Raw genomic sequence first — 13,961 nt, 5'->3', positions numbered from 1 at the left:
AATTACATTATTTTCTTTCTCATATTTTTTCATAACTTTAATTTTAAATATATTTTATTTATTTTTTGTAATACACTTACTAACTACATTATCTTATTCATATTCATATCTCCTCATGCCGTTTATCTTAGTTCCACTATTTTATTTGTATATGTTTTCTATCTCACTTTTTTCATCACCTTCATTTTAAATAACTTTCATTCTGTAGTTATATTTACTTACTAAATTTCCATATACATATATTTTATCTTCCTATAATAAAATACATTTTCTTTCAATACTCTTGATGTACCCGTTCTTATTTTCTAATCATTCTGTAATTCCTTTTATTAAGTATGGCTATTATCACTTTAGTTCTTAGCCCAGATAAAGGGCCGAAATTCTGACCGGCCAGAATACGTGTATTATACGTGTGTTCTTCACTTAACTCACCATATACTTTTATTATGAAATAAAATGTTACATCAACATTAAAATATAACTCTTACAAACTAGGAAGTAATTGCTTGGCCCTACCCTAAGTTACTTCATGTGTGTTAATTTACATCTATTATTTTTTGTATAACTAATGAGGTACTTTTGCTCAACAATTTTCTATTATATCTTCATTTAATAATCTATTATATTATGAGGTTATTTACATTTTCCATAATAAGGACTCTATTCAATTGTTATAAACAGTACACCGCACCAGGTGTGGAAACATTCTGCTTAACCAACTCATTACACGATGGCTTACCTCACAGTGGTACTGACTAATTTTCTATTAGATTTACAAATCATTCAATGAAAGTTTCTCTCTTTTAGGAAAATTGTAACTTGTCAATTTTCTTCTTTTTTTTCTCAACTGATTTAGAATTTATCTGTTCAATCAAAAAATTAATTGTCAAGTTGTAATTTTCCTAAAAGATAGAACATTTAATTGTATTGTTAGTAAAGTCAGTGAAAATGTACTTGGCACAAATGTGAAGTGAGCCGTCAATATAGTAGATGAATGATTTTTTCCTTTCACTCAGTATTGAACGAATGAACTGTTATAATATTTACTTTTGGTGGATAGTGGTTAATATTCCAATACTACAAGGACTAATATTTAAAAGTATTTCTGACTTAAGTTTGTCCGACAGCGAGAGGATTCGGGATGCGAGTGGTGGGAGGAAAGGTTGGACTCGACGGGCGGCTCTTCGCATACATTGTATGGACCGTTCCCGGAGGCCCTGCAGAGAAAGGAGGTCTTCAGCAAGGCGACAAGGTATTTTATTATATAAATTAGATCTTTAAATATTTAATATATGTATTAAAAAATTATGAATTGACGAGTTTGATCTTTTCAAATGCCAGGTTCTGGAATGGGGAGGTGTATCATTGGTCGACAAAACATTTGAAGAAGTTTGTTCCATCATGGACAGGACAGGAGATTCAGTTGAACTACTCGTTGAGCATGGCAACGATTTGTAGGTTTTATTTTTAAATATGCCTCTAAATTCATATTTTCCTGTAACTTATCATTTTATTTTAATTTTCTTAGAATAGATCAACAAACATGAAATGGTACTCAAATTAGATAGTTCATCCAGAAGATGTGAAAGAGCCCCGAAAAATCGATAAAAGTAGTATTGAGTTATAAAGAACTTTTCACTAAACCTTACTTAGTATAAAACGATAAAGATTCAAATTGATAAACATTGCAGACATTTTCCATAGATTTAAGTAATAAAGATCCAATGTAATTAAGGAACAATAATATTTTTATATTCTACCTCTTGAAAATGGGTTGTGCTGTGCTATATGCTATCAATCTTAAAAAGGTTGATATATTATTCTCCCAGTACTTGAATACTTCCATTACTAATAGAGACTCTTTTTGGTTTTCACATATTAGACCCTCCGAACTCGATTTCTATCAAATACAGATTATAACCTACCCAATTATTATTAATATTTTATTATTATTCTTATTGGATATCAATATATTAATAACACTGCTGACGACGCCTGCTCGCAATGTTCGCTCAGATTGGATAAACAAATCCACAATGGATCAGTAAAAGTCGGGCTTAAATTCAAATAAATACGACTCAGCTTGCGGTGTCAGGTTATAACTTGTAACTACAGGAATATAGTTCAGCAGCTCGAATATATAAGTAACCTTTTTTGTTGACAGGCATTTGAGTACCATTTGGTTGTTATTGTTTTTATTAATTTCTGAACCAGGAAACCGAGGGTTGCTTAACTAAAACTACTTGTCAAATTACGTAAAATAAAGTTGTAATTGTTTGACAGGAGGATGTGTGACTTACTCGATGAACCGACTCCTTCGACTGCAAGAAAAAACTCCGGGGAAGGTCTCTCCATCGGCCTCGGTAGGTCAAAACCTCGAGTACTTCAGTAGTGCAAACTATCAAACAAAACTCTGCTTAATTTTAAACTTCCAGCTAATCCTCATTATCCAAATCCACAACTCACCCAATATTGAATTAAACTGAATAATGAACTTTGCCAGTAGGGTATTGAATATAGGGAAGGGAAGACGTAAAAGGAAATAACTTGTCTGTTCGCAGAAGGCGATGTGGACAAATCTCCAGCTTCCCCGACGAGGAGGAAACTTCCAAAAACTCCGGTATAATGAAGCCGCATCCGGTTGCGTAGATCGCTCTCTGCATGCCATATCCTTCCCCTATTCACGCCCGTTGAGTCATTTTAAGTTGAGAGAGAGGGGCTTTGCGCTTCTGCTTGCTTAGGGATTGGAACTCGCAAATTGGATCTTATCGGTTTTCTTTTCACTTAAATCATTAGTTTTAGTTTTTCAATTATTTTTGTTTTCATGGTAAAACAGGTTCATGTCAACATTATTTTTTAAATTTATTCAATTTTGTAGCTTCAAAAAAGTGTTTAGTGACTGCAGGTAACTGATTGTGTAAGTTTATTTTAGTATTAGTAACATGCAAAGAATTTTAGATTAAAAAATAAATATCCAGCTTTTAAAATTTTATAATTTTTTTAATTTTCCAGGATGTTACCATTTGATTGTTTAATTTTACTCAAATTAAGATTTGTCTGATTTTTTCAAATTGTGTTTTTTCATATTTAGGCTTATATTTATAATTATCTGTTTGTTAAAATTCACAACTTTAATAAGCCCCATTAAAAAAAATAATAAATTAATAAAAAGCAGCAACGATAATTAAATAAAAATAACTCTCAGTTTCATCATTTGTCAAAAAATCGAAGAAGCCTAGTAGGCATTATTAAGAAGGCAGGATCATCTTTATTAAGTAGATTCCCGTTTTCCTTCTTTTTTTTTCTTAAAGTAAACGTGTACCCTTTTTTTTCCCCTTTCTCTCTTCGTTATTTTTTTTCTGTATACTTTCTCAAACATGCACCAAGATGGAATACTTTCCCAGTGGGCACACCAATTATAATGTTATTCAACTTTAAAAAACATATTAATATTTCACATATCAATTTTAATCTCTCGAGGAGTAGTACTTGGATACCTTGTTTAATGCCTATCACGGCATTGAAGCCAAATTATCTCATTTAATTTTTTTTTCTTCTAGTTATGTAAGTGCAGGTATATGGGAACACGATTCAAAACTATCAGCAAACTGTCAGGTTCTTGGGCGATATAGGATTTGAATGGGAAAAACATAACACCCATGTGCTTGAACGTTTGCTGATTGTTGTGAATCGTATTGGAAAACACAGACAGGTTTTACATTTTCTAATCTCAGCATGCCTCATTTCCGTTTCTAATGTTCGTTATAAGTAATTCTTTTATCTTCTTCAAATCGCCTTACACTGAGAACACAACATTTCCTTATTTCATATAATTTTATCATTAAAATTAAACTTCCTATATACCGAGGAGTGAAAAAAAAAGTTAAATCAACTTCCTATGAAAAAATTTTTTATTGTATGAGTGGCTACGTTTCTTTGGTGAAAGATTGTGGAACAGTAAAGAACGAACCATGCTTAAGTATATCGTCAGAAGTCCGTTACTGTTTTAAGCTCCAAAATCTTGGAGAATAGAAATTTGAGGCAAAGAGCAGAGAAAAGAGGCAACCAATGCATAATGGATAACCTCATTCTCTTAAAGCAGCCTTCCTCTCTCAACTTAAACGACTTTTATTTCTTTCCCTGGGCCAAAGGGATAAACTCCCTGTTTGTTTTTTTTTTTGTTTTTTTTTTCTATTGAAAGGGGAAAAAATACTTAAAATGAGAACACAAAGCCATTGGATTTAACGGAAAAAACATGGTCGGCACTTTTAAAACTTGTACCAACTAGAGTGTGTACGTAGTAATTGCTTTAATGTCGGAGTATTCCCTTAACATTTTTGCCTTTTCTTTCTTGCCTAAAGTATAATTTGAACCTTTTATTTTCCACCCCACCCTGACTTAAATGCTTGCTAACAATCAAACGTATCTGTCATGTGTGTACTTATCCTCCATCCACATCAATGTTAATATATAATCCGAAATACTTTTATCTTTCTATACTATCAGTGTATATGGCATATTTCCATCAAAAATAAGTAGGTTAATATAAAATGTATTGTGTAAAACATTGTTAGCTCTAATGATATGTATTTTTAATATTAAAAACGTTAATGTTATTGAGTGTTTAGAAAGTTATTATATATGTGTAACATGTTGCATTTAGCTCTTGTTCTCTTTGTATCTGTCCTTTGTGGCTTTAACATACTGAAATAATAATTATTAACCATACGTACTTAATCTTAAGGGAAACCCATTAATTATAATGAAGCATTTTAAAAAGAACTATCTGAATTTTAAGGATACGTAAGACCCATATGTATCCTTGTAGCATTATGCGAATTTAGAAACCGAATTGAACTACGCTTATATGTCCCTCTCTTTTAATCACTATTAGAAATACCATGCAATATTTCAACTTCTATATTTATTTCAAGAACATTGATGGTATCACATTTATACATGAAGCCGCATTAATTTCATAATTGGAATAAGTCTTTGATTTTATATAACCTATGATGCAGTAATTCATATTCTCTGTTCCTCTCAGTGTTCGGCATACTGTTAGCCAGAATTGCTGTCACAATTTGCACGAGTCTTACTTTATAACATTATGTACTTAAATTGTTGTATTAATGGTAAATATATCCAAAGCTGGGACCAGTACAGTTTAAATGATGTAGCCCTCTTTTAAGCTAATCTGTTCCATTCCTGCATATGTATATTTTCCCCTGTTTCTAGAGTCGTTCTGAGATTAAAACTATAAAAGTTGCCATGTGAGAGTTATAATATTTGTAGGATGTCAGTCAAAGTGTTAAGTTCTGAATTAATCAGTCCATTCAAAGTTTCTGAAACAATCTTTTCAAAGTTTTTTAGTTGATTAAATAACTTTTTTAGATCCATTTAATCCGGAGTAAAGTAACTACTTTGTTGTATTTAACAAATTATTATCTCATTTTCCCACCTATTTTTAGATTAAAAAAATTTGAAAAATCAATTTGGCCCAACATGTTTTATTATTTATTTATTATATTTAAGGTGCAATAATCAAAAATAGTCCTAACATTAGCAGACTCATCTCAAATTTCTTTTAATTATTTATAATTATAACAATCTTAGACTCTTTAAGATTTTATTTTTAAGTTTTATTCAAGAATATCTATTACAAATCTAAATTAACCACAAAATTTTGAGTTGATGTTATTGTCTAGCAAAGATAAACTTGTTCTGCTAATGACCGTGTGATGCTGCAAACTTTTTTATGTAAAAAATAATAAATATTATTTTAAATTAATATTAAAATATCATTAATCATATAAGATTAAGTCAATGAAAACAATTTGGATAAATTATTATGCTTTATTAAAATTGTTAGCAATTTATTTAATACTCATCGTTAGGCAAATGTCCTTTGCTTCTAATATTTTCTAAAAGTCTTTCATATTAAGCATTTAATGTTTTATTTTATTCAATTGTTACTTGATGAAGTCATTGAAAGAGATTCTAAAAATATGGAAATTCTTTAGCATTTCAACCAGGCAGAATTGTTTTTTAGAAAAGCTTTTCCTGTTTCTCACATGGTTATTTACAATCAGGAGCACTATAAAGTTTATTTTAAAATAAAGTTTTGTTGATACTTTTTTTTTTTTACTTTTACATTTATTGGAGGAATAAAAGCCATGGATGACAATGAAACACATAAATGCAGTTTTCCATATCAAATTAATAATTGCAGTCTCATACATTAATTGCTTCATGCTATAGTTAAAAAATGGGAATCTTCAACAGTGGTAGGTTGACTGATTTCAGAGTGAGGAGAAAATACTGAAAGAGAAAGGATAATATAATATTAAAAAATGTATACTACACATAAAGTCTTGATATTTACAAAAAAAAAAATTATATATCTATATATATATATATATATGTATATATTCTTTTTTTTTACTCCAATAAAATACCTGAGACAGACATAAATAGTACTTTATTCCAACTGATGTATTAACATGCATTCAATTTTGTGAAATGGCTGTCGTTGAATGAATTTTTGTAAATATACAAGAACATTTATCTCAATTAGACATAAATGCACATTGTTGAAATCTCTTCTACAACATAAAAAATAAAAAATAAAAAGATGAAATGTCAAGATTATATCTCATATAACATACGAGAAATATATATTATGTTTCTAAAATTAATCAGGCACTTACTTCAAAGTATGCAACTGAACGAAGTGGAAGGATAAAAGAAGACCAAACTTAGTAAACATTCATAAATTATTGGTATTTGTAATGATTAATAGTTAAGAAGGTAAAGAATAATTAATGTCATACGGATATTCAAGAGGAATTCTTATAGATCAATTGGATATGAATTTCTACAGCATAAATAACTCAGTTATATGAAATGAAACAGTTCTATGAGAAGTAATACATCAGTTGATAAGTTGAAAACATGTATTTAAAGAAGTAGATGGAACATTACCATAAAAAAAGATAAGAGTTTTTTTTTTGTCCTTCAAGATTAGGACTAAGATAGGATATTAAAACTAACTCAACAAAATCTTGTTAAAAATATGAGAGTGTTTGGAGATTCCACAAGTGAATTTCATAAAACAGTTCATCGCATTCTGCAGTCTCATCTTGAACTCACTTGACTATCACCTTGGCTTTCATAATGAAAATCGGGAAAAATATAAGTTTATGATTATTCAGCAGCAAGAAATCTTATAATATTATAAAATGTTTCAGGATTGCTATAGATTTTCAAATTAAATTTTCTGATTGTTAACTATAATCTAATATTACATATTTCTACCATAATTTTGCCAATTTTTAAAAAGTTCTGTCAGTATGGGACCTACTTACTGAAATCAGGCTTCCGTAGTCACTATTACCCTTAGATTATATCATAAAAAAAATAATCTATTTTTAAAAAATAATCAATTTAAGAACAAACAAAACTTAGTTGTTTTGATCAATTTAAATAAATTTCTATTTTATCTATCATTACAAATTTTAATTAATATGAAAGAAAGATTATCATTTGTTTTAGATTAATAAGTGTAAATAAATATCTTTATGAATTTCTGATAATTTTATCAATGTTAAGACCTATGTATTACACAGAGAAAATGGAGCATTGTTTTACAAATTTCAGAAGGGGATGTTAAAAAAAAATAAATAAAATAATAGCATTAACAAATGGAGGTGATTATTGTAAATGTATATATCTATATTTATATAGTTGTTTTAACTGTTACCGTTGATATTACTTTAATTGAGAGATCAAAATCTGAATTTTATTAAAAATATCAAAATTACATTCCTAGGCAAATGTATAAATTAGAAAAACTTGCTATTATTCAAAGCTTTTATACTTACTGTAAGAGTAAATTGTATTTTTATAATACTGTTACTACAAATTACTCTATTTTATCGTCATGAAAAGATACATAATTTTAAATATAGATTGATAATATTTTTTTTTTTTTGATAAGAAAAGTATTTTTTCAGTTTATTGGATATTCCCAACTTTCTTGATTTAAAATGTAAAAAGGAATAATAATTTTTCTAAAAAAAATTCTAGTCGTAAATGTTTAAGTGTAGCCTAAATTTGCATTTTTCCCATTAGTTTTTAAAATCATTTTATTAATGTTAATACAAATAATCGAGTGTTCGTTTTTTTGTGATTTTCAGTATTAAAACTGGGAACAAAATCTTTATGAGGATATTATTTTTGTATAAGTCTAAGACAGGTGATCTCATTTGAACTTTTGGTTTTCCTAAAATTTATCAAATCATATCAATAGCTGATATATATTTGTACACTTAAAATTTATACGATTGCTAAGGCCTAAGGCGCCTGATCTATGCCTCTTAATGTCTAAATTGTAAATTGTATGTTATTTGCTACGTTTAGAACATCGAAAATGTGTGTATGTTAAAAATATTGGGTATATTTATATACAGTCTTATTGTATAATTAAATATATTGTATAAAACAAGATAGGCGACAATAATAACCTACTGTATCAAAATAGTTTATACAACTTTTGCATTGCGATACAGGCGTTACATATGACATTTATTAAACACTTCACAAAAAAAAAAAAAAGAAAAAGAAAAAAGTAAGAAAAATTATAAAACTTAAAAGTAAAAAAAAAATACATAAATACTTTCTTCTTAGTACTAAAAAATACCTGTGTTTTGGGATTTGGAGAGTAAATTCTAAATATGTATGAGGTCTCTTCTTTTGGCCTCCTGCTTTGTATACTATAATCTATGAAATTTCAAACAAAAAATAAAATCATGTACTATAGTTAAGAATATATATACATATATGTTGTAGAACTTAGTTATAAGATATGAGGTTTGATCATTGTGATTCTGAACCCATGGTAAAGCTCGGTAAAATTTCTAACAGAATGTAATGTCAAGCAGTCTAAAATGGGTCAGTGTGCCAGTGAAACCTAAAACCCTTTTGTAGAACACAAAAAAAAATTTGGTAATTTCATTTTTAAATAGATTACTTAACTTATAATACAATTAATAAAATTTTCATCGGCATAATTGTGCAATTGATAACCATAAGAATGGTTTCACTGTCCACGTCCTTGGAGAGCAGAATCATGATAATAAGTTAGGTAACAAATAGGAAAAAAATATGTAAATGTTTTAAGAAAAACTATTGTTCTTCGAATCTATCCTTTGTCTCAGTTTTCTCTGTCACAAGTAGCCAGATAAATGTAATAGGAAAATAGAATAATCAAAGGGGGAAAAGTGGGTACGTTTTGGAATAATGTTCTCTTTTGAGAAATAAAGGCAAAAATATATAAATATGAAATACTTCATTTCAATACAATATTCAGATTCCTTGTATAGGGTAGGCCAAAGCATTTTGGAAACTAGATTTGTTTTTATTATTATCCTTCCATTAATTCTTCAGGTGACCATTCTTTCTGGTTGGTAACAATTTTATTTCTTTGAGTTAACCTTGTCCTTAAGAGGACATAATTACCTTATAAGTAGTGATAATATTTCATTAAATAGGAAAAATAGTCAGACTCCTCAAAAGTGTTTCTTTTTATGTGAGTTTTTAATTCTTAATCTTCTAAATAGTGACTAATAGAGTATATAGAAGGCTCTAAGTTCTTCCTTTTCATATTGTTTTAAATTAACTATTTTTATGTTACTCTTATTATTCGTTAACATGAACATAAGTTTGCCTTGGAAGTAACCAACTATTGTATGGACCATAAATTATTATATTATGTTTCATAAAATGTCAGTTTTTAATTTAAAATTTATAAAACAAGGATGGATATATTGAATATTTAACCCGGAATTCGTTGCTAGATCTGTTATAATCCTATTGGTCAAGTATGAGTTTTTCTCTCACATGTTAATTTTATCGCATTCTACTTTATTTTGCTGTATTAAATAAGGACAAAGTAACAGTAATTATTTAGCAATACAATGTACCCATTGCTTTTGAGTTAAAAGAAAAGTATTAATTTTATGTAAATATTTATTAAATTATTTAAGTTGCAGTTGAAAATAATTTTTAAGCCTAAACATTTAATCTGAACAAGTCTCTGGTCGTGAATAGTAAATTTGGCCCCTAAATATACTAAGTTGAGGGCAAATGTGTTTATAATGCAATCATTCAAAAGTGACTGAATCTCATCATAATACTCACTATCTAGTTTAGCAAGCTAAATCATATAAAATTAAAATTTAAAATAATATTTTCATGGTTAGTTGCGTGGTGAAAGAATGTCTCACAAGTAAGTAGTATCATTTATGGTAATGTAGCTGTGTGAATAATGAAGGTAAAACAGAAATTCAAATCAGCAATGCAAGGGCATATGTAAACACTCTAAAAAGTAAATTTTTGTGAGAGAAAATCTCATAATACGACTAATTGTGGTATATGAAATAATATTTATTATAATTATAAACTTTATTATAATATCAAAATATAATTTAACAAATGCTTGATTAGCTCATAAACCCTTCTAAATGTCGTGCTTAGATCAATAAATTTAAGTTCTTCTTCATACTACAATATTGTTTTTCTCGAATTCCAAGCTTTGATGAGGAGGGATTTTAAATTTTTATTAAATCTGGCAAAAATTATAATATGGAAGTATATATGAAACCATTAAACTTATTTTAGTTAATTTTATTTTAATTAATAAATATTTATTATATTCACTCTTATCCTCTTCGAAAACTTGCATTTTACATTTAATACAATATCATTTAATGATATGAAATTATTTTCCTCTATTAAATAAATAAATTTGTTTCATCACTATTATTCTTTAGTTCATAACACATATTAAATGCTACAAATTAATTTATATCTTTGTATAGAAACAATGAAAACAAAAACTCTGAATGGAAGAAAACTTGTGTAAAGACCAATTTATTCATCTAATAATCAAAACAACAAGAAACGTAATAGCTCTATATTTCTCTTTATTTGAACCTAATTAAATCTTAATATAAGCATTTTTACTTCTTCGGCCATATTTAACTTTAAATTATCCTTAAATATAAAATTAAATTTAAGATAATTATTATACACAATGATTACACCCCATCCAATATTTTCATATTGGTTTTTAACTTGATGACTACACACATTTCAACAAAATAAATATATCTCATTACTTTTTAATAATAAATTTGTCACAATGACTTAAGGTAAAATTAAGTTATTTCACTATCTTAAGAAAATAAAGTACAAATTTGCTTTTGGCCCACCCTATAATACTTACACCTTAAAGAAACCATTTTGAATTGTTTTCAACTAAAAAAGATTTACATTTGTAAAATAGAGTGCTTTTTTATAAAAGCACTGTTCTCGTAAATGTTTGGAAACAATTTTTTGTGGTTTCAAAGCACACAACATCCTCAGTGGCACATGATGTTGCATTACGACAATTACCAATGCATGGAGCTTGCCTCTTTTCACGTTAGATCTCTTATTAGTATTGTCATTTTCCTTTACGCGTTTTTTCAGAGCTTACCTTCATATATGAATTTTCAACCATGTACATATCTTTGTAGATATAGGATTTAATGTATACTTATTTCTTAGCAAAATGTATCTAAGCAGAAATTACTAGATTGGTAGCAGTTGAGGTTGGATCATACACCTAACTTGGAATGTTTTATTTAATATGTACATAAATAACCACAAAGTGAAGTAGAATATAAATTTATTTGGAAGCAATCTTCACATAATATTTCTTCACTTTTCAAATCAAGATTTGTAAACACTTATTAGAAATTTGGTACAAGTTATTACAGCACTTAAATACATGACCTAAATTATACACATACACATATTTATATAAATATATATATTTATTTTGTGCATGAAGTAATAAAATCTAACTACTTTATACTGAGCAAATATTATATGAAAACTGTAGGAAAATGCAGCTCTTAGAACTGCATATTGTTTCTTTTTGAATTTAGGCACCCATTAAAAATTGAAAAATATATTTTATATTTTGTTACATTTTTCTATATATTACATAAACTTTATAGTATATACAACTCTGTAAACTATTTAACTGTATTAATTTAATTCTGTTTAAAATTGTATTATATCTATGGTGTGATTTTTTATAAATAATGCATGAAAATTTGGATTGTGGGTCTCACAGGAAAGCTTGCTCACCCTTGTTATATGGAAGTAAGGTCCACCATCATCATCTAGCCTTCCATACTTTTGTTTTATTGTTTCTTTGTAAAATGATCCAATTCCTTTATGCTAAATTTTCAAAACAAATCTTAAGTCTAAAATTTATATTTGAAATTGAGATAAAGAAAAAAATTAAAGTTACTTATGAAAAATTAAACCAATTATCATTTCCAGAGTGGCTAGAACCAATACTATGTTGTCAGTGGCTTGACCTTTGCAGCAAGAAGATGGTCTCTTTATAATTTTATTTTAGCACTATTTTGGAAATAAGATATAGGCTAGTTAGAAAACTTGAAACGTTACTAGAAAAAAATTTAATTTTTTTAACAAAGCCGTTAAAAAAATAAAAATAAAAGTATATTATCAGTTTAATGAAGCTATTAAAAAATTAGATAAGTGAAAGGGAAATGTATACGTGAATTCATTGGTACTTTTTCAAAAATAATCAAACCCAAAATGAGTGAAAATCTATGTATTCACTATAAAAATATTTCAAAGAATTTCTTATTTTGTAATGTTATCTTCATCAGTTTTTAGCCCTTGCAAATTGTGATATTCATTCTTTATTTTTAAAAAAGGGGCAGTAAAAATCCAAAAAAAAAATGAAAATTCAAGTACATTTAAATTGTTATTTTATGCTTTTTTGGAGGTATAGTTTATAAAAAAGTAAAATAAAATAAATGCACATTATATAAAAGCATTTATAGATAAACTAAATGCTATGAAATATGGCTTTATGTGTGTAAACTAATTTTTGTAGAGCAAGATTTAACATAATCCTATGTTTTTTTAATCAACATTTAAAAGCAATTTTTAAAAATAATAGTTGCTGAAATAATAAATAAACTCTTATTATTTCTCTTGATTTGTTTATTAAACAGCACTAATAGCAATTTTTCAATAATTAAATAAAAATTACCACTTCATTATGATGGGAACTTTTTTAATGGCTGTTTAAGTGTGATTCTCAAACTACGAGCAATTTTCAAGTCCCATATAAATAAAATGGTTTCTAAGGATATCTTTCCACCCATGTTGTTTTATATGATGGCCTCATGAAATTTTCTTTTTAATAGACGTGATGAATTAATTATATTACAATTAATTGAGTACTTCAACTCTAATTACCATATCTATCCCAGAGCAACATTTTGTATTGTATATACAAATTTTAATTTAAACATCTCTCAGGAAAAAAACAGTAATTGAAAGCTTACAAAAATTATTTAAATTAGTGTTTTATCATTTTTGAACAGGCTGTAGGTTTTTCCAAAATATAATCCGAAAAAAATTTATTGTTTTGGAAAAAGAAAAACTCAAACTAAAGACAGAGAACAGAGAAATTATAATTACTTCCAGGATTCTGAAATGTTCCTTCTGCATTGAAGTTCTAAACATGAAATTAGCCACCACCTTCATTCTTATTCCTTACACGCAAAGTGGCCGTAAAGGAAAAGTCAAAGGTTAGTAAATTTTGAATTACCATTGTGCTGAATAGATATAGTTAATGTCCTTTTATTTAAAAAAAAAACTATTTGAATTATATTATGATTAATTATTGCTAGCCTTATGAAACGAGATTTTGACATTAATAATTGGACAGTAATTTATTTTACCGTTGCCATGGTTATATATGGCTTCATCATCATGGAATCTTGTTGGCCATGATAATAATAATAATTCCAAATTTTTTTATTATATTTAGGGGTTTCTTTTTTTAGTTGTTTTAGCTAAGAGCT

At 27.6% G+C, this 13,961-nt stretch overlaps 1 protein-coding gene across 1 annotated transcript in view; it reads left to right on the top strand.

The window, feature by feature from the left end:
* The window catches only part of Fife (regulating synaptic membrane exocytosis protein fife), a gene marked incomplete in the record, with an annotated part of 393,470 nt that overhangs the window by 344,401 nt on the left and 35,108 nt on the right, over window positions 1-13,961 (top strand). Inside the window, 4 exon segments of the mRNA XM_067049480.1 lie at window positions 1,128-1,252; window positions 1,342-1,454; window positions 2,284-2,363; window positions 2,562-2,620. Coding sequence (XP_066905581.1) covers window positions 1,128-1,252; window positions 1,342-1,454; window positions 2,284-2,363; window positions 2,562-2,620 — 377 coding nt within the window.

Source organism: Halyomorpha halys, unplaced genomic scaffold (genome assembly GCF_000696795.3).
Source record: "Halyomorpha halys isolate HHAL.00 unplaced genomic scaffold, Hhal_1.1 Scaffold106.1, whole genome shotgun sequence".
NCBI lineage: Eukaryota > Metazoa > Arthropoda > Insecta > Hemiptera > Pentatomidae > Halyomorpha > Halyomorpha halys.
This window is presented reverse-complemented; position numbering and strand designations above follow the sequence as displayed.